Source organism: Podarcis liolepis (assembly GCF_965112155.1).
Source record: "Podarcis liolepis genome assembly, chromosome: 8".
Classification (NCBI taxonomy): Eukaryota; Metazoa; Chordata; class Lepidosauria; order Squamata; family Lacertidae; genus Podarcis; species Podarcis liolepis.
In genome coordinates, this window is record NC_139560.1 from 26,148,804 (window position 1) to 26,169,728 (window position 20,925).

The 20,925-nt window shown below is 40.6% G+C and overlaps 2 protein-coding genes across 9 annotated transcripts in view; one reads left to right on the forward strand and one right to left on the reverse strand.

Annotated features, from left to right (window-relative positions):
- Positions 1-14,223, reverse strand: part of TMEM67 (transmembrane protein 67) — a gene marked incomplete at its 5' end in the record, with an annotated part of 39,469 nt that extends 25,246 nt beyond the window's left edge. For 2 of the 4 annotated variants that reach the window (XR_014529201.1, XM_083517230.1), the window contains 13 exons: positions 92-215; positions 1,859-2,018; positions 2,909-2,974; positions 3,706-3,792; positions 5,154-5,262; positions 5,372-5,526; positions 5,844-5,906; positions 6,997-7,071; positions 7,767-7,836; positions 9,718-9,817; positions 10,942-11,035; positions 11,151-11,239; positions 13,998-14,223. Coding sequence is in view for 2 of the 4 variants with exons in the window: in XM_083517230.1 (XP_083373356.1) it covers positions 92-215; positions 1,859-2,018; positions 2,909-2,974; positions 3,706-3,792; positions 5,154-5,262; positions 5,372-5,526; positions 5,844-5,906; positions 6,997-7,071; positions 7,767-7,836; positions 9,718-9,817; positions 10,942-11,035; positions 11,151-11,239; positions 13,998-14,223 (1,418 nt within the window). Of the gene's footprint in view, positions 1-91; positions 216-1,858; positions 2,019-2,908; positions 2,975-3,705; positions 3,793-5,153; positions 5,263-5,371; positions 5,527-5,843; positions 5,907-6,996; positions 7,072-7,766; positions 7,837-9,717; positions 9,818-10,941; positions 11,036-11,150; positions 11,240-12,943; positions 13,167-13,997 lie in introns of those variants that run through there. The other 2 variants (XR_014529202.1, XM_083517231.1) reach the window with 2 other exon arrangements.
- RBM12B (RNA binding motif protein 12B) lies at positions 14,099-20,350 on the forward strand. 5 transcript variants are annotated; one of them, XM_083517258.1, is made up of 4 exons: positions 14,099-14,516; positions 17,144-17,191; positions 17,716-18,666; positions 18,706-20,350. In XM_083517258.1, the coding sequence occupies exons 3-4, from the start codon at positions 17,744-17,746 to the stop codon at positions 20,030-20,032; spliced, it is 2,250 nt and encodes a 749-aa protein (XP_083373384.1). In that variant the 5' UTR covers positions 14,099-14,516; positions 17,144-17,191; positions 17,716-17,743; the 3' UTR covers positions 20,033-20,350. The 5 variants fall into 5 exon arrangements, with proteins under 5 accessions (XP_083373384.1, XP_083373383.1, XP_083373381.1 ...); XM_083517257.1 differs by having other exon boundaries at positions 14,187-14,516; positions 17,716-20,350; XM_083517256.1 differs by adding an exon at positions 16,750-16,840 and having other exon boundaries at positions 14,399-14,516; positions 17,144-20,350.
- The last annotated feature ends 575 nt before the right edge of the window (positions 20,351-20,925 follow it).

Consider the following 20,925-nt stretch of genomic DNA (forward strand, 5'->3'; position numbering starts at 1 on the left):
ATGATAACAAGTACATTATAAGTTAATCATGGTAATGTCAAATTTATAATTGGGACGCTATAGCTGGTAGTATCTTGTCATGTGATCTCACCTTATTGTTATTTCACTAGCAATTCTGATTATTCTTGGCTGGTTTCCTAAGTCATTTTCTTGTCCGCTTAAAGTATCCACCAAAAACATTCGACGTGTCAAAAGCCAATTGTTCATATTGCTACCTTTAAAAAAAAATTGTAAAATTAATTTTCCAAAGCAAAAAACTTAAATATAGAACAGTAGCAGTGTAATGAAGAAATAATGAACTACACTTTTAAAAATATTAACATGTGAAAATGATAAGTAGTAAAGAAACTAGGGCAAGCAAATTTTCAGAGAGAAATGAACATTTCCTTGTTTTCAGATGCAGGTTTACTATGTCATGCTTCTAATTCAACAGGGAAACATATAATAAGAACGATCTATCAAAATTCTGACTCTCATTTCAAAATCAACAACCTCTTCATATAAACTACATTTCAAATTCTCCTTGAAGTCAATGAACTTGTTTGGACATAACACTAAACTATGGTGTAACATTATGTGAATGAACCTCAGGATTGTGTGCCTCCCCCCATCCTTCCTCTGCTGAGGCCATGAGAAAATTGGACAAACTGTGGTTAGTTTTAAACATGCTTTACTGAAACTATCAATTTAAAGCAGTGGTTCATGAAGCTGGCTTCTTTAAAAAAATAGTTTAGAGTTCACATGCAACAGTAAATTGCAGTTACCGTATTTTTCGCTCCATAAGACGCACTTTTTCCGTCCTAAAAAGTAAGGGGAAATGTCTTATGGAGCGAATGCAGGGGGGAGGCAGGCAGGAAAAGCCCCCAAGAGCCGCACACAAGTCCTGCACGGTTCTTGTGGGCTTTTCCCCAGGAGGCAGAAGGGACTGATGTGGCCAGTCAGTCCCTTTCCCCTCCACGCAGCCAGTCAGTCCCTTCTCCCTCCTCCTGCACAAGGCTTCTTTAGTCTTGCGCAGCCTCTCCATCTGGAGGGGTTGCACGCGGCTAAAGAGGAAGCCAAGACAGCGAGCGGGATGGATCCAGGCTTCCCCCGGCAGCCCCGAGAAGCTCTGGGAGAATATTTTTTTTCTTGATTTCCCCCTCTAAAAACTAGGTGCGCCTTATGGTCCGGTGCACCTTATGGAGCGAAAAATACTGTAACTGAAATCAGAAGTGAAAGCTTATTTTTAGTGTATTTTGATCTCAGCCATCTTGATCTCAGCCAAGGTTCTGACAAAGTCCTCCATTATATTCTTGCAGAAAAGCTAGTAGAATGTGGGCTGAGCGAGGTTACCGTTAGGTGGATTTGTAGCTGGTTGACTGATTGAGCCCAAAGAGTGCTTATTAATAGTTCCTCAAAAGTGACAAGTGGGCTGCTGCAGGATTCTGTCCTGGGCCCATTGTTGTGAAAGCTTATTTTTAGTGCTGCACTGGAAGAGAGGGGAACCTGAGGCTTCTTCATGTAATACTAAAGTTAAGATTATTGCCACCCAGCACTCTCTCTTTCGTTAGATCACCACCACCACACTTCCTTTTGTAAGATTATGGGGAGCAACAAAGAATGTTGCTTGGCTCTGGTACCACCAATTGTCAACATGCATTACAATGAACAGCAGTCCTCAGGAGAAAAAAGGTTTGTGACTTTGCCACATTATGTTCAAACAAGGTGACGGTTTACAAAAGAAGACTTGTGTGATATTACATCACAAATATAATTACAGACACAGTGAAACAATACGTTCCGAAAAAAATAGAATTATTGCATGTAACAGAATGTATATAATCTAAACTCACTGAAACTAGAGACTGAATGTTCTTACCTCGGTTCACAAACATTTCATTATACTGAAGATTTAAGTTTAACACTGGCACTGCCCAAAGGTACTGTTGTCCATCTTCTTCATCATAATATTCAAGGAACACATCATAAAATATAGGATTAGAATAATCCTTTAAAATTTTGGAAACCGATATTGTACACTGTAGAAAAAGAGCATAAAGGTAAAATGAAATAGAATAAAATATGTATCTTCACTGTTCCAATAAAATCCCTGAAAAACTCAGAAGCTGCAAATTGATCCCCTGGAATTCTTAATAAATTCTACCCTTTCACAGAATGAAAAGTATAGACGTGCAATTGCTTTCTAGCGACCGTACAGAGAAATGATTCAATCTGCATCAAAATTTATGTTGCAGAGCAGAGTATCAGACTTGAAAAGTAGCTGCATTTCTCCTCTTGAGAATGCAAGAAGAGCGCTGCTGGGTTAAACCGATGATTTAACTAGGGCAGTATATTGTTTCCCACAGTGGCCAACCAGATTTCCATGAGGTGCCCACAGGCTGGGCTTGAGAGTAAATAGCCCTCTGTTGCTTTTATTCTCCAGCAACCAGTATTCACATAAAAACTGCCTCTGAGCCTGGAGGTATGATATAGCCATCATAACTAGTAATCACTAAAAGCCTTCTTCTCAATGAATTTGCCTAATCCCCTTTTAAAGTGTTCCAGGTTGGGAGCCATCACTATATCTCGCAGTAATGCATTTAACAGATTCACTATGGGCTCTGCGAAGTACTTTCTTTTTACCTGTCTGGAATTTCCCAACATTCAACTTCATTAGGTGACCCATGATTCTAGTATATCAACGAGAAAAACTTCTATCTACTTTCTCGACACAGTGCATTCTTTCATGGGACTTGATCATGTTCCTCCTACCCCTACCTGCACTGTTTTTCATTTAAAGCTCTAGTGCTGTAACTTTTCCTTGCAAGGGAATGGCACCCGCCCCCAGTCTTTTTGGTTGTCCTTTTCTGCACCTTCTCCAGCTTGCATGAACGTACCGGTATTTAATATTGTTTTAAATTACTCTTACTTTTTGTTGGTAAGTTGTCCCAAAAATGTAAGCAGCATTCAATTTAGTTAGCGTATCTGGGCAAAGCTGCAGTTTAAAAAAGATAATAATCAAACATTTTGCATATTTTAGTGCAGTCTTCACATACCTACTACCCCCTTGAAAAAACTCAAAACACAAACTGCTGCATTTATCACTTTTTAATAAAAGGTAAACATAAGCTTTAAAAGTAACAGAATAAATATTGTGACAGTAGCTGGTCCTTGAAAAGCCAACTTTGCTTCTTTCACATTCCACCAAAGCAAATTAAGCTTTCAAACATTCCAGAAATAATCCTCTCAGGATGGGTAGGTCAAGCTATGCCATATGTGGATGGGGAAAAAAGAAATAACCTTAGTCACCTCAGCTCCCTCTGCTAACTTAATATGTAAATGATGAATAAAGCAAACAAGTAGTGTAAAACGTCAACAGAACACTTGCAGAGAATGAAAAAAAATGATAATAAATAAATAATCAAAGTGCCCTGTATTCAGTGGCTCTGGGTAGCACATGAGGCTCCAATGCATATTCAAAACTCTGTATGAGCATGAACTGTCAAATTCAGTTCACTTAATGTTCATTAGAACCATGCACAGCATTGGACTGAGCCATTTCCCCCCTCTTTGCTGACCAACATATTTACAAACTGTGAGGCCACAGAAAAAAGAGATATACTAAATACTAGATGCTCTGAAATGATGTGTTCATTCTTTTCCTCGTTTGGTTCACGGCTCTAAATTTAATCCATGATGTATCATAAATAACAAACACAAGCTTACCTGCAAAACACCACCTTCTAAATACTGCCATTTAAGAAAATTTCCCCCTGCATCATATGAAGCAGCAATAAACTGCAATTTTATATTCTGTCAATGAAGATAAAAGTGCCATTAAAAACTGAGGTTTTATATTTTAGACATTTCTTACAGCACACATGAAAAAAAACTAAAATATAATTAGCATTTCACTTCCTCTTCTACAATTTTGCCAAAGAAAGTTAGATACCAAATGTAAATCTCCTGCATTACCAGGTAGCTGCATAGCTGCATTATATAATACACACAATACCATGCAAGTGTGAAAAGTTAGTTTGTTGTTCTCAAACTATTGTGGGGAACGAAGTCAATATTTTAACAAAAACTTATCAATGAAATGAAAGCTGAATTTTGTATAAAAAACCCAGACCCCAACATGTTCCTAAAGTGTATAATAAAACTGCTTCCTGTTTGGTCTAGAAATTAACAATCATTTCAGGGTTACATTATAGTTATATACAACATATAACCATCATTTGGTTATCAACCTGTCTGCAAGCCCTGCTTCCTGTTAACTACTAGCTGAGCAGCTGTGCATAAACTCAGTAATAAAGTGCTTGAAGAGAATTCAACTTCTTTGGGTAAAGAAAAAGTTTGGTTTGGCTGGGGAAACAGTCAAGGAAATCAAACCTAGCAGGCATGCCAGTGTAACGTAGAATCAAACTCTCCAAAACATTAGAGCTGAAATTACAAACATTTTGATCACTTCATGTATATTGCCCCCCCCCAATCTTTCTGATTTTATGACTGATACTTAAAGTAGTTTATATTGCAAAAGTGCAATCATTTACATGTCTGCTCAGAATTAAGCCTCTCTGAACTAAATTGTACTTACTGCCAGATGAGTGTAGCACGGATGGGGAATGTCTCACCCATGAGCCAAATTGGGCCCACCAGGCCAGTCATTTGGGGCCATCCATGACCACCTATTGCTCACCTGAGCAATAGGTGGCAGTTGTGGCTGCCAAGGAACAATCAGAAGCATACACATGTGCTTTTTACTGTTGCTTAGCAACTGGACTTGCATTTGCCACTGTTTAAATTTAGTGCTGAATGCTAGCCTCAGTGGAGCATAACCAATCTCTGTGGGGCTTGCATTTGGCACCAAATGTATATCGTGCCAAACGCAAGTCCTTTTGCTAAGGAATGATCCAGTCATCTAGACCAACATAGTTAATCACCCCTGGAGTAGAGCAGAGGTGGGGAATATTTTCTGGCCAGAGGCCCAGATCTTTCTTTCTCTGTTTGGTCTGCACGTTACCTACCCCTGGAGTAGAGGGCTGCAGCCTCAATTACAAGGAACACATTAAAATTCGGAGGAAAACTGGCAACCTGTGCAATCCCATCATAACTGCATCACATGAAGAATAAACCTGACTCAAAGTATTTTTATTAAAAAAATTGTAACTTACTTTGTTTGTTCCTTTAAAAGTGAAACTAGCAGGAAACTGGGTTGTGTCAAGAACCTGTGATGCTAATCCTGGCTGGTCACCATAGTATAGCCATGGAAGGTTCTGTCTCCTGCAAACAGTTATATGATGCTTGTTACAACTATTAATTTCTAGAATATCTATCTATCTATCTATCTATCTATCTATCTATCTATAAATGAATAGCAAATGCCACATACCAAAATGATATGGAATGAACAGTACCAAGTCCAGCAGTATTTGCAAAAACATACTGAAAAAGACCACATGCATCTGCGCTGGCAGAGCTCAAACTATTCATGTTCATCACACACATATTTCCAAGTGTTTGGCAAGATGTAAGGTTGGAGTACAGCTGCAAGGAGATAAGCCAATGACAATTATTACAAGATTGTAAAGGTATTTTAAAACTGAAAATATCATCTTAGAATACCATTTCTGGCTCTTTTAAGTTTTTTTTTAATGCTTTGAGAAGTTTTAAGTAACTCTGGGAAGAGGCATTCTGCAGCACATTTTACACTTTTACGCTGTTTCAATACCTCAAAGCACCAGGGAAAACTGCAACCAGGTTTCAATACACAGATTATCCATGGAATCCCAAAATAATAAACTATGTGTATTAGTAATACTTATCAATAATCCTGTTGAAAGAGAAAAACTTTCAAAGCTTACCCAGCAAGCAGCTGCTGACGCTTGTAGGTTTTTTGAAAACCATGCTGATATCAAGGTGATGCCCTATAAATAAGACCAGAAAGTCAAAATGGTTAAAGCAAATTGTTTTGGTTCAAGGTAGAAGAGCAGACCCTCACCTCATAGAGGCTTGTGCTCTCTTTTTAATGCTACTGTTGTGGTGGGAGGATTGAACTGTCGTGGATACCAGAAACTTTATTCTGCTTTTGGAGTAATATGCTGCTAGTGGGTAGTAGGTGCTTCTGTAAATATTTATAGGAATTGTATTATTTATTTTATTGTATTTATATCCCATTGTTTTCTCCAAGGAACTCAGTGTTGTACATGCTTCTCCCCAGTGCTTTTTTCCCTAGAAAAATAAGTGCCGGTACTCACCATGAAGTTGTTACAGTAAGTGCCACACTTTTTAACACCCCCCCAGGTGTTGGTAGAGCGTACCCTTGAGTACCCCCTGAAAAAAAAGCACAGCTTCTCCCCCTCCGCACTTAATCCCACAGTAACCCTGTGTGGTAGGTTAGGCTGAGAGGCAGTGACTGGCCCAATGTCACCCAGTGAGCTTTAGAGAAAATGTGTGCATTGGAACCCTGGTCTTGCAGGTCCTACTCTGACATTCTAACCACTATACCACACTGGCTCTCATATATGTTTTGCAACACAAAACAGGTATCTGTTAGATAAAGAGCACAATAAAAGGGGGATGAATAATGAATAAAAAACAATTGTTTGCTTAATGCAATGAATTATAGTTAGATTAACCAATTTTTGGAATGATATGTAAACACGATTATTTATTTATTTATTGCATTGCATATTGCTGTTTTGATATAAATTGTTTTATTGTTCTTCATACTAACATAGTGTGGATACATTTGGCATGCAGTAATGCTTCTGAATATCAGCTGCTGGAAACCACAGGAGGGACAACGCTCTTGTGCACGACTCCTCCATGAGGGTTTAGTTTTATGCTCTTATATCCATGATGTACTTATATTTTTGCATTGATTGATGTATTTCTATTGTTGCTGGATGTGTGTGTGTGCATGCATGCGTGTTTGTGCTCATTTTATGTGCTCATTGAATGTCTGCAAACACTCTGTGGCAGCATGCAAACAAAATGATTATTATTATGACTTACTAGCTTTCCAAAGCGTACTGTTGCAATTCCCTTTGGGGGGTAATTCCCAGTACTCCTGAAGCATAAACCTCCTGTCTGAAAAGATAGTTAAAAAAAAAATCCAATTATGTAAATATCTACTTTTAAAGACAGAGGCTTAGAATTAGAATAGCTTGTCACAAATGAAAAGAGGCATGAATCCAGTTAGGCGAGCAGAATCCCACTTGCACAATGGGCCTTTTCTGTGTCCTTCCCTTACGGCAGTACCATGACATTGCACCTTTTGAGGGTCAGGGGACCTGGGATGTGATGACAGGGAAGGTAGTTTACATGAGCAAACCTCCCACTGTGGGATATAACTCATACTCCTTCTCCTACATACTGTCCTATTATTTTGTTGGCATCCGTCTCAAGGAACAAGGCAGCACACCTCTGAGAGCAAAGTCAAATCACTGCAGAATCAAACTGCCCACTGTAGCTGCAGAGACTGTAACTCTTAACTGCTGCCTCTCGCATTTTTTTGCTGTGTTAGCAGCACCAGTGACCTCACCTGGGGTGCACACCTGAGCAGTGAGGTCCTGGGCTGCCCAGATAACAAGACCGCCGCTTGACCTCGTTTATGAGGTCCAAAGGAAAGAAGAGCAATGCATGTGGCACCAACCTGGCTGCAGGAGTTGCAAGAAGGAGGCATACAAGACACCATCCAACTGACTTAGGGACTCCACTCCAGATTTGTGTATGAGTTATTTCCTTAGCCTTTCCTTCTCCCAAAGATGTCCTATTATACTTACTAAAATATTGGGCTCAGAACAGCTACATGACTTGTTTACACTGATGAATGTTGGTTCACATCTTATACACCTAAAAAGATAAAAATAGAATGTGAAGGCATTTCTTGAAGGCATTTCATACCTTATAGTTTAGTAATCCTTTATAATGAAATAACATCACACAGGCAACACCAGAGAACAGACTTGCCCCATTTTTGAAAAGCAGGCTGTACCATTTGTTCTATCAGGGGCACATATCTAACAGTTCAGAGTATCCAACTCAGATATGCTTGCGAGAGATAAGTAGAGTTATGGAAGACAAAAATGCTGCAAAAAATGATATCACTGTGTCTTGTTCCTCCCATAATATCTTATGAAACTCACTATGTGATGTAATATGATCACACTATGGATTTTCTCATGCTAGCTTCATGAGCATTGGAGGCTGCTGCTGGGTAAACTAGCAGAATGATGTATTGATTTCCCCCAGTGAGTTTCACCTGATGAGATGTGACATAGATGTGGGAATGCTATTTTTGACTGATACCTAGCATATAGGTATAATGTCTTGTTCTCCTCATAGAAATATCTTCAAGTGGCAGCTATAGGTTTACGCATATTTTTCAGCACTGAAAAAGTAGCAAAAACATACTGAGGTTTTTTCAATGATGCACATGTTTAGGAGGATGTTGAGTTGAACTTTGTCTTCCACCCATACAGAAAAACTACTGCCCTTATATTCCAGAATCAGCTTCCTTTTGCATGCTATCAGTAATTTCTTGAAAATGGATCTTTTTGGACATATCACTGCCAGCTTCCTAAACTACAATATAGAAAGCTAGGAACAAGTATTGGGGTTGAGCCTCCTTGCTTCAGTTTTCCATTGGTTTCCTCTAGTGCTCCAGATCTGGTATCTTCAAGCCAGTTCCCCATTATGGGACTTTCCCCCCTCTCCTCCCACTGTGCCCTCTGAAATTGGCTAGTTGGGGGTCCCTCAAGAGAACCCCTGAAATAGTGTAGGGGTAAAATGCTTGTGCAGCTAGAACATTTGTCATAGCACAACACTGAATTCTATCAGCTCACTAACCAAGTTTAAATCCTTTTTAGAAACCTGACATAAAATTGAGGTTTCCCCATTTCAGCTGTAATGGGGAACTGTGCTTTAAAGCATTGGTCTTCAACCAATGAGCAAGAACCCACTACTGGATTGCAACCCAGCCTAAAGTGGATAACACCAGCAGGGAAATATATGGTTAAAAAACTAAGAAGCTGCTTGTGTTAAAGGAGGGTCCTAAATCTAAAAATATTGCAGGAAATTGCTATAAGGAGACAAAGATTGGAGTACCAAAGCCAACATTTGTTGGAAGGAGGCAAAAAGGGCAAACCACACAGACCTGACATTTAGTTAAACTGTGACTTATGAAGCTGAAAATGTATCTCATTTGATTCCATTTTTCTTTTAAACATGGGAGCGCTTCAGAAAGTTTGAAAGTATAGGTTGTATGCAATGCTGTTCAGCTCACAGAGCAGCGTTCTACTTGCACAACGGAACTTCCTCCTCCTCTCCCCTGCAGCCCCCCTTCAAAGTCTGCTCCAAAAGGGTTGGTGGGCTCTGTGAAATGGATTTTGGGGTGCATGGGGAGATGAGGGTAAGGCTGCATGCATGGAATGTTACTTGGGTAATACTGAAAACAACCAGTGGTTTTTTTTTTCTGGGGGGGGATGTATACCCTAAACATTTTGTGAATTTAAGTTTGGCCTCATTGAGGGGCAGTATTTCAATACGAGTAGGAAAATGAGAGTACCCTTAAACATTTTTTAAGAAAAAAAGCACTGCATACGACCGTATTCCTGCAACATTTTGCAAATTTGTATCAATTGCACTTCCAGTTTTGTATATTTGTGCATGAATAAAATAATAAATCAACAAACCCTTCTCCCAAAGCAAGTCTTCAACAAAAAGAATACTTACATGTTATTTAATGCATTTGAAGTAGCAAATGACTTCCCTTTCCCATCACATTGAACACATAATGCATCTGCCAACAATGCACCATTGGTGTCTCTTTCCACTAAGTAAGAAGAGAATATGAACACATATAGTAACATGGCATATAGGCTTACACAGTGAATAACTGTGTACAAATGCAATGTTTCAGATAAAAAGCTAGAAAATTCAGTTGCCTAATGCACTCCACAAATTTAAAACTTTACTGTGATCCAAAGGGCTTTTCAGTGTTCTGCACATACGCTGGGGCCTTCTAGGACTGCTCTTCCTTCCATAGGCTCTGGCGGATACTGAAAAATCATTCCAAAATCTTTTGGAACTCTCTGGAGTGAAACTCCATGTGACATAAGGGATTGATGCAATTAGAAAACCAGCTACTTGGAAGTGCTTTTTACACATGGATGGGTCTCTTAATGCTATAGAAACCTGTCAAATTGACCCACAGGCGTGGGAGAGGTCAGGATCAAGCCTACTGACTGGATCCTGTTCCTCACTCCTGAATTAAAGCATCTAAGGTAGCAGGGAAAGACCTCAACTCAAGTCTTGTAAAGCTAGTCAGATGAGACAATGCCAAGTTAGACAGACAAATCATCTGACAATATAAAGCAGATTAATAAGTTTATATGTTCATTTTTTTGTCTCTGTTATTATCATTCTGTTACTGTCTTATTGACCTCTTGATTTTAGTTAAGAAGCCCATAGTAGAATAGCTGCAAAAACTACCTTCCTCAAATGCAGCGTAGTATTTGATATTGGGTAGGTGAAAAGACTAATATATTTTTATTACTTTCTTAAGACATATAGTATTGTATCCAATCTTTTCATCCCATGAATAGAAGGACCCTTTCTGAGGCTGTGTATGCATCATACATTTTAAGCATATGACTTTCTGCATCCTGAATCTTGAGAACTATAGTTTGTTAAGGGTGCTGAGAACTGTAACTTGGTGATGGGTAAACGACAGTTCCCATGATTCTTTTGGGGACATAATGTACTTTAAATGTATGATGTGTGCATAGCCTTGGTGTGCAACTCTCTTAAGTGTGCAACTCTCTTTCCATGTATTGAAGCTCTTTCCATTCATGGACTTAAAATATTAGGTACAACCCACAAAAATATTCAGTACTGCTTCCTCTCTTGGAGAAATCAAATATTTTAACACAATGAACAGCTTCATAGAATTCTTACCCAATATCTCATTAACAGGGCATTTACATTTTCCTTCACTAGTTAACCCTTTAGGACAAGTAATGCAGTCCCATCCATCTTGAGTAACTCCACTCTAAAAAAAACACATATTAAAATATTTTAAATCTCACTGCATTATAACTATATAGTACATCTATACATTGTTTGCAGTAAAAACTGTTTAGATTTTATTGCAAGTATAACATTACCGTGCTTTCGGGACATTTTTCACAAGTTATAGAAGATCCACCATTATCAGAAACTAACTTGAATCCTGGTAGACAAGTGCATGATGTACCTGAAGCAAACACAATAACTTGTTAGTTTAGTTGCTACAAACTGAAATCCAATTTGCTCTATCAAGGTTACCTCTCTGAAATATATCCTAAAAGCCCGCATCTCCATTGGCACTTTTGTGTGGTTTGATGGCTAGTAATGGACTATGCTTGAGGAAACTTGCATTCAAAGCCTATTGTCAGCTGTGAAACTTACTGACTGACCCTGGACCTGTCATTCTTTCAACCTAATCATGCACACTGACAATGCTATATAAATAACAATACACCAGGGAGTGACAGAAGCAGTCACACCTTACAGCATGGTGTCATATCAGGGTCTACTAGTAGATCACTTGGGGTTTTTTGTACTCCCAATAGTTTTACAATAGCAACAACAAACTTTTTCTCCCCCCATCCTAATGGGACTGATGAAATGAATAAAGATTGGGGTCATGATGCGTGGATTTTTCTGTCAAAGGATAGCAAAATCAGCCGTGATTCTCAAAACAAATTATTGAGCGCAGAGTTCTTGCGAAGATGGCAGGAAAGGCCCTCCTTACACGTCCGAAACCAAGACCAAATAGGCATTCATGAAAAAGCCTTCTCTGTAGAGAGGCATCACTTCTCTTAAATGCTTTATCAACTGTCCTGGAATAAATCCCATCACTTCACCCGTTGAGGAAAACCCCCATAGACCCACTTCATACACAGTTGTGTTCTGTTGTAACTACATAAGATGTTTGGGGTTGGACCCTTGCAGTTTATTTCGCTTGGCCTTTAACGATTTCTTCGTTGTAGCTGCATTTGAACTGAAACATTAGAGGGAGGGAGACATAGGGCAATACGCAACGTTAGCCATACTCGAAGCAGCAGGCCCATCAAATCAATGGGAACGCCATGGATTTCAACGGGTCGGCTGATGTACTCGGGAGTATGACTGAAGTGGGAAGAAATGAGGCTTTGATATGTTGTAAATAAAAATATGCCCTTTTCCCTTATGGGGTATCCAAGAGCCCATATAGAGTCCTTACATAGGTCCCCTATTGGTAGGAGAAAATAACAGAGGCCAACCAGAGAATATTGAGAAGCAAAGCAGCTAGTAAGCTTGATCTTTATTGATCTGTTGCAACAGGGTGCTCCCCTCACTCGCAGGAAAGGAGGAGGACCCACAAAAATGCTGTGCAAGGGCTTATAAAGACTTTTGAAATTGCCATCCTGTAGATCAAGACCACCCCCAGAAACATTATACATACATCACAGAAGGGGTGTAACCTAAGACCACCCCTCAGATACATCACAGAAAAGGTGGTCTTAAAACAGAAATTTCAATATTGCTTTTCTCTTATCCTTGTTTATTTCCTGTCTGGCAGGTTACTTGATTGGATTGCCTGAGGAGCCTGGCCAGTCTTTTGTAATGATAAGGCTCACACCCTTATTCAAACACAGACATACCCTTAAGACAGGATTTGTGAAGGAAGAGACAATGGGGAGGCTTTTCCATTTTGACCTTGCTGTTACGGCAGAGAAAGTTTAGGAATCAAAATGGTTCCAGGTTGGTCTTCCTGTGTTGATCTATGTATGCGCGGTTATGAACATTACCATATATCTAAGACCATAAAATTCCTATCACAGATACAAGCGGGGGAAGGAGCCCTCCCAAGGCGCTGGCTCCTCGCCAGGCGGCCCTTCCTAGGGATTTCGCCTGTAAGCCGCGCTCGCCTCACCCCGAGAGCTTTTCCTCTGCAAGGCCCCGCACTGCCCGCAACTCAGGCTGGCGATGTCAAAGTACTGCGTCCCACCGCAGCCCTGGGGCCGGTGCAGCGGGAGGAAGAAGCCCTGGCCTCCCGACAGTTCCGCGCCGAACGGGAGCAAGAGGAAGGCCGCGCAAACCCAACGCCTCGCCGTCGCCATGGCTACCGAGGCCTCGGCCGCGGCCGCCTGCCTCAGCGGCCCAGCCAATAGGCTCCCGCGTCTCGGAGCGGCCGCTACGGGACGCCAGGCAGACCAAAAATATCAGAGTGCGCAAATCATAACCATTCCCCCGTAGGTGCCCTATTGAATTCAACGGGGTTTGTTCCCAAGGTACAGTAATTGGGGTTAGGATTGCAGCCTTAGTTGACCGAATACTCGGATCTGTCTAAAATTTTCTCGACAAATATAAAGGGGGGAAATTGGCCTTTCGCAAGTCAGTATTTTCCTGTTTTGTGGTCACTCTTACATCAAGTCAATAAACGGTTTTTCTATGGGGAAAGACTAAGCATGTCTACGCAGAAGAAATCCGCCCCAAATTCAGTAGGGTTTTTTTCTCAGTTAAAGCGCAGGGTTGCAAATTTCAGATCAAGGAAGATGGGTGTTTCGTTCATACCGGGGAATAAGTACATTTATTTGGTAGTGAAGTTGCTTTGAGATTACTGTGTAGGTGCCACATAAAACACAGATTAATTATAAGACTGCTGTTAGGAGCTACTGCCAATGGTGATGATAGAACCCCAAAAATTTAGACAAGCACCAATTTTTTTTGGACAAACACTAAGAAACCGGAATAGCCAACCCCAACTCCTATTTTCCATTCGATTTCAGACAGGAAAAAACTGCGCAAAGTTTATATCTTAGCTGCAGTTAAACGAAAATTGGCAGGAGACAAAAAGGACACACAGATTGATTTCTGAACTAGAGGTAGAAATGAAGACACGTAAAAAATCAACTGCTGTATTTCCACACTCGAATTCCTTTTCATCGAAACAACACTGTGCGCAAAACTTGGATTTCCCCACTTACTTCTTCTGCGCATGTGCCATACTAACAGGAAGAGATACGACAAGGCAAAATGATTAGTGAAGCCTCGAGTTTCCTGCACAGCAACAGACGCATGCGTACTGGTTGCCGGGCGGCTTCCGGGGGACTCTTTGTGCGCGTGCGTGTGCGCAGCAGAACCATTTCCGCCCCCTCCCTGCGCACGTCCTAGCCGTTCTCTGAGGGAGACGGAGAGGAAGGTGGCAGCCATTTTGTCTCTTGCAGTTGGGCCTCACCCTCTGTGAGGCAGAGCGAGGGGAGAGTAGCGTTGTTGCTGTTGGAGGCGAGAGAGTACCGCGCGTGTTTCAGCTGGTGTTGCCGGGCGGGCCGCGACGAGGCGCGCTTGCGGACGTGGCGAGGCCGTACGGAAGAGGCCGCGCCGTTGGGTCTGGCGAGTTTTCCCGCAGCAGCAAAAGCAAAGCGGTTGCGCTGTTTCCTTCTCTCCGTTGAGGGAAGTCGCGGAGCCTGGGCGCTCTCCGGGTCCATTCGCCCCACACGGGCCTGGTTAGTAGCGCTAAAGGGTGGTCGTGTGTGTGTATGTGTACACGCGTGTTTGTGTGTTGGCACGCGGGTAAGCTGCCTGGCTGTTCTCGGTAGTGAGTCTCTTAAGCTGCAGAAACACCTCCTGCCCCTTACTGTGCTTCTCTCCCTTGTGGTAAAAGGGGTCGAGCGATACCCCGGTGGGTGATAACTTAAAGGTATTCAGTGGTGCGCGGGCAGCCGGTGACGGGGCGAGCCTGGTGGCTGCTTGTAGGGGGAGGGCCGCGCCTATGTCTTCCCCACTCAGGCTTAGTAGGTGCGGTGACAGAATAATGCTGCCTTCAAACGAACACAGTTCTTTTGTGTGGACGGAAATCATTCCGGCATGGGGACCAATTACAGCTCTGACTTAGGAGTGGCTGATCCGCTTGGTGATTCCAGTTCATGCCCGGTGACGGTCATCATGGCTTTTGGTTTTTCTTTTTCTTTTTTTGTCGTCCTAGCCACAGAATTTATTGTTCTCCCACGCGTACTCGGATGGTTGGTTAATAGCAATCCCTTGGAACCCACTGGACCTTTCTGCCTCTGGCATCCCTGGGAGTGCATTGGAATGTACATGAACTGGTATGGGAGAACCACGGAGGACTAAGGAGATGCCGGCCGCATTCACAGCTTGTTTTAACAAATGGTTCTTGATGGCTGCCCAAGAAATGTTCTGTGGTGGTGTGATTTCTTCTAGCCAGCATTTACGTGGAGAAAAAGGAAGAATGCTAGTTGCTCAGGATGACATGCCTTCTCTGCACTTCACATACTCTGTACAAAGTATATTTTTGCTCTGTCAGGATATCCCTGAGTTCTATCGTGCACCAATCCCTGGGAAGGAATAGCCTAGACACTACAGTACTCCAGTAATGTCATTATCATGAACAGTTAAGGATAGTAGTTAGAAGTGCCTGATTTAGTAGGAATCTATATTCTTGTTTTGTGTTAGCTTCTTTCTCAGCAAGGACTGCATAGGAGTAAAGTACACTTACGGGTTTTTTTTAATTGGGAATAACTATTTTGTGGATATACAAAACACTTTGCAACTTCTCCATTTTCCCTAGTTGTTTTTTGATCTAAATTCTATTTACTCATCTAAATCTTTATATGCCTTGTCCACACCTGATAACCAAGAGTTGCTACAGTAAATTGTTAATATTTGTTTCATTTTTTGTTATTGTTGTGGGATGGGGCTCTAGAAGTAAAAGCTTGCCTTGCGGTGAAGACTTGTCTACTTGCTTTGGAGGTCTCTGCTGGGACTGAAAAAGAATTTATAGTTGTCTTTTTTAAAAAACGGCAAAAACATGGTGGATTTTATCCATGGTGTTGGTGTAAGATCTTGAGTTACCTAGGAGTATTTAGAACAGTTTTAGCTGGTTTTCTAGCATTGTTAGAGTGCTATTACACTGATGTCTGCTTGCAAGGACATCTGGTTGGCCACTGTGAGAACAGTCTGCTGGACTAGATGGGCCACTGCCCTGATTCAGCAGGCTATTCATATGTTCTTGTTCTTGCTTCCCAACAATAACAACATATAAGAAGAATGTTTGATATTAGCCTTTTGAGTAATGAGATGTTATTAATCCCTATTGATTAGAATACTGCCATTGATTTCAGTATGATATTGATAGTGCTTTTAGAGAACTATTCAGACTTCTCAAAAAGCCCTTGTTAGAAACTTCCAGATTGGTGGCCTATGATCTTTGCAGAGGGGGTGAAAGAAAGTAGGCCTTTTCTATGTACTTTACTGAAATCAAGTTTAAAGTAAATAAGATTTCATAGTTTGCTTTCTTGGTCGTGTGGATCAGTTATAGATGAATTGGGTTCTTGCACCGTTCCTATATATGCTAGATAATTCGGACATTTATTTTTGAGTAGGTTTCATTGAACTCAGTTGAACCTCCGGTTTTGGGCTACCCAGTTTCTGTTGCTTCATATTTATGTATTTTATGGAATTTGTGAAAAGATTGGCTTGGAAAGCGCCATGAAACTGTTTTATGAATGTAGTCAGTATATTTGAGTGCCTTAACTTTCGTGATGTTTTAGTGCTCTAAAGAGATATCATAGAATATATTGTATTCTGGATTTGTGGTTGAATGACAAGCATTCGTGGTGAAATTGGAATGGGCATAAGCAGTATATTTTCCTGAATTTATTTAATTTTTGGATTTTTCTTCCAATATGGTCATCTTTACAACAATGAATTAAACTACAGGCGAACATCTTGTCACCCTCTTCTGAAAAGAATTTAAGAACAACTGCCGACTCCTATTTTTGTGTGGGACTTCAGTTTTCTATAACTACAGGCAGTGAAATGTTTGGGTTCTTCCACCCAACTGTCTGTGGATCTTTTGAAGACTGATTTCAAACTATTTTCTTCACTTGTTGCAATCTGTTTTAAATGGATATTCTGGCCAAAACGTTGTTCAGTTGAGATTGGTTATTTTTGATTTTTGTGCCTCTCTGGACTGGGAAATAATTTTAACACAAGAATACCAATCTTGATTTCTTACTAATGTTGACCATGATTATGAATATACCACAGTAACACAGCATAGTATGTAAACCTGCTTCTTGACCATTAATAATGTTTCATTTTCTTTCCACAGTTAAATTGATTTCACAGACTTTATCAGGTCTTCTAAAGGGAAAAAAAGGTAAGCTTCAAAGCTTAATGCTTCTTTTGTCTGAGATGATGGTTTTTTCTTCCAGGCTTGTGACTGGAAAAGATGAGCATTTCAATATCCTGATCATGGGGCAAGGATGACTGAAATTTGATTCATTATGAGGTGGGCTGTTCTACTGATAGAACATAAATGTCTGAAAATCTAAGATTTCTGTGTAAGTTGCTAGAGAGTTGTGAGACATTTTTGATCACAGATCTTTCTTGGCTTTTGCTGTTGGATGGCAAGAACATGGGACCACAGTTGTCTAGAATATATTCTGTGAAAGGTTTGCTACGTCTTATTATAGATTGTAAGAAAGAGTGATGTTTGATATTGTTGCTTTTAAAATGGGGAATGCTGGTGGAACAGTGCGGAATTTCAGATTGAATAGTGTATAAACTTTCAAATTAAAATAGGTTTGTTATTCCAGATGAAGGAATTATTTTTTATTTTGTAGCACTTAACTTTCCCAGTGTACTAAAGGCTTGCTATCACATATACCTTTTTGTCCACAGGTGATTATTGCTGTGGGCTGAGGTCAGAATGGCGGTAGTCATCCGTTTACAGGGGCTTCCTGTTGTTGCGGGTTCTGCAGATATTCGCCGCTTCTTCTCAGGATTGAATATTCCTGATGGAGGTGTGCATATCATTGGAGGAGAAAAGGGGGAAGCTTTCATTATATTTGCAACAGATGAAGATGCACGACAAGCAATGAGCTATTCTGGAGGATTTATCAAGGATTCACGTATAGAGTTCTTTCTTAGCAGTAAGACAGAAATGCAGACTATAATAGAAATTAGTAGGAGAAGACGGGCAGGTTCCATTAACTCAGGCGCATCTGGAATTGGCAATCTTTCAAATTTAGTTGCAGCCATTAATAAAGGAATGCATCAATCTAGCTGTAGTTCCATGGATCCGTTGGGGAATGAGTTCCGTTCAAATGGATCTCGAAACAGTGATACAGATATGCTGGAACCAAACTATAATCAGCCTAGGAAAGAGCCATTTCCAAGTGTGTACCTATTTATACGTGGTATGCCTTATTCTGCAACAGAAGATGATGTACGCAATTTCTTCTCTGGATTGCAAGTGGAGGGAATAGCCATGAGAAAAGTTAATGGTAGAAATAATGGAGACGCTGTGGTAAAATTTGCAACATTAAGTGATGCCACGGAAGGGCTTCAACGTGATCGAGAGTATATGGGTTCAAGATTTATTATCGTACGAACCTCTGGTAAAGGAACATGGATTAAGTTTGGTGGAAAGATTGGCAGTCCTGTCGATACCAAACATTTCAGTTATCATTTGGATAAGGAAACATTTTCTTCAAGTGGAGAGCATTCACGAAGAGAGCCAGACTATTTGTCCTCAAGAAAACGCACCTGTTCAAGGTCTCCAGAGAGGGTTATGGCACGCACTCGTTCAAGGTCTCCTGCAGGGAGGATTACATCACGTACCCATTCAAGGTCTCCTGTGGGGAGAGGGTTGTCACGTGCCCATTCAAGGTCTCCAGGGAGGGTTAAGGCACACCATCGGTCAAGGTCACCACGGAGGGTAAGGACACGCACCCGGTCAAGGTCACCACGGAGGGTAAGGGCACACACCCGGTCAAGGTCACCACCGCGGAGGGTTATGGCACGCACCCAGTCAAGGTCACCACCACGGAGGGTTATGGCACGCACGCGGTCAAGGTCTCCACAACAGAGGTTTACGACACAGTCTCGTTCTCAACACAGAGAATATTATATACTCATTAAAAATCTCCAACCTACTGTTGAGAAGAAAGATTTGATAAAGTTCTTTGGGCATCCAGGTGTGACTGCCAGTCCTATTATATTTTTAAAGCCAGAAGGCGATGCAACGACGAAAGATGCAATTCTGCTGTGTGACTCATTGAAGGTGTACGAGTTTGTATTGACCTTTCACAAGGATAATCTGCTTGGCCAGCCGATTTTCATCTTTCCCATTTCAAAAGAAAAGCTGTTGTTCTTAACTGGATCTTCTGAAGCAAAAGTACCACCAGAAAGACAGCACCATGCAAATGAAAGAAGTGATAGAGATGAATATTCTGGCTTAAAGACCTGCGTATATGTCAGAAACTTTCCATTTGATGTGACAAATGTTGAAGTACAGAAGTTCTTTGCAGGATTTAATATTGATAACAATGACATTTATTTGCTTTATGATGACAAAGGAATCGGACTTGGGGAAGCATTGGTCAACTTCAGAACTGAAGAACAAGCCCGCAAAGCTGAAAGCTTAAATCGCCGGCGGTTTTTGGGAACAGAGGTACTCCTAAGATGTATTTCTGAGCAACAAATGCAAGAGTTTGGTATTAATATTTCATCAACATCAAATGAAAAGATACAGGATAATCTCCATACATATGAAAGAAGTGAACATTTTTACCCCAGTGGTTCACAAGGATCCTCTTTTCATGGGAACTTAAAGCACCTGTCTAATTATAGACACCCGTCTGATGATTTTATCTGCTCATCTGATCTTTTTAGAGGGCCTCCTGGTGACAGCATTCCTGGTAGTTTTCAAGAAGGGCATTTTAGGCCTGGCTATAATTCTAGTGGTGCCTCAGATCGTGTCACATTGATTAAATTAAAGAATTTACCGTTTCAAGCTTCTACTAATGAAATTCTGGATTTCTTCCACGGTTATAAAATCATACCAGAATCTCTTTCTATTCTGCGCAATGAATATGGAATGTCTTCTGGTGAAGCTATTCTTGCCATGATGAATTATAATGAGGCAGTGGCTGCTATTAATGAATTAAATGACAGACCAATTGGCAACCGCAAAGTTAGTTTAACTTTTGGGTAGATGTGAAAATGCCTAGGAGGCAAAGTGAAGATGTTTGCAGTATTAATAGAATAAAACTAGATTTGTGTTTTTGTTATTTGGAAAGTGATGACAAAACATCCATCTATTTGTAAATAGTTAATTGCTTTAAAATGAAAGCTGTTTGATGCAGTGCAGTTGCATCTGTTAGAAAGCATAGGTTGTTAGTTACTCTTGAATATAAATAATAAGTTGAATGCAAGTTTTGGATTCTTGTCTGTAACATTCAATGGCATATTGAATGTTTTTTTATTAATTTCAGCTTAGCATTTCTTTTAAAATAAATGTACCTAAATGAAATATGTGGATGGTTAATTTGTATATTGCTTTTTTACACCCATTAGCGTATGACAGCCCTAATAAGAACCAGTCTTGTAGTTTGGCAGTGTCTTCCTCTATAAATTGTACAAATCACAGGCTATACAGGAAATATATTGGTACTACTAGAAGATAGTTGAATCTCTTGAAGTTCTAGGGCTGTTGGTTAAACAACCCAAGATGCATATTTTCATGTCCACTTGGCTTCCCAAATTTTTGAATAATGGTACAGTGGTACCTCGGGTTACATACGCTTCAGGTTACAGATGCTTCAGGTTGCAGTCTCCGCTAACCCAGAAATATTACCTCGGGTTAAGAGCTTTGCTTCAGGATGAGAACAGAAATCTCACAGTAGCGGTGCGGCGGCAGCAGGAAGCCCCATTAGCTAAAGTGGTGCTTCAGGCTAAGAACAGTTTCAGGTTAAGAACGGACCTCCGGAACGAATTAAGTTCTTAAACCGAGGTACCACTGTAATTGGGTGTCCTCATACTACTGATTTACAGAGTTTTTTTAAAAAAAAAAATCCAGGGAAGAACAAACGGTCCCTTGAATGAAAA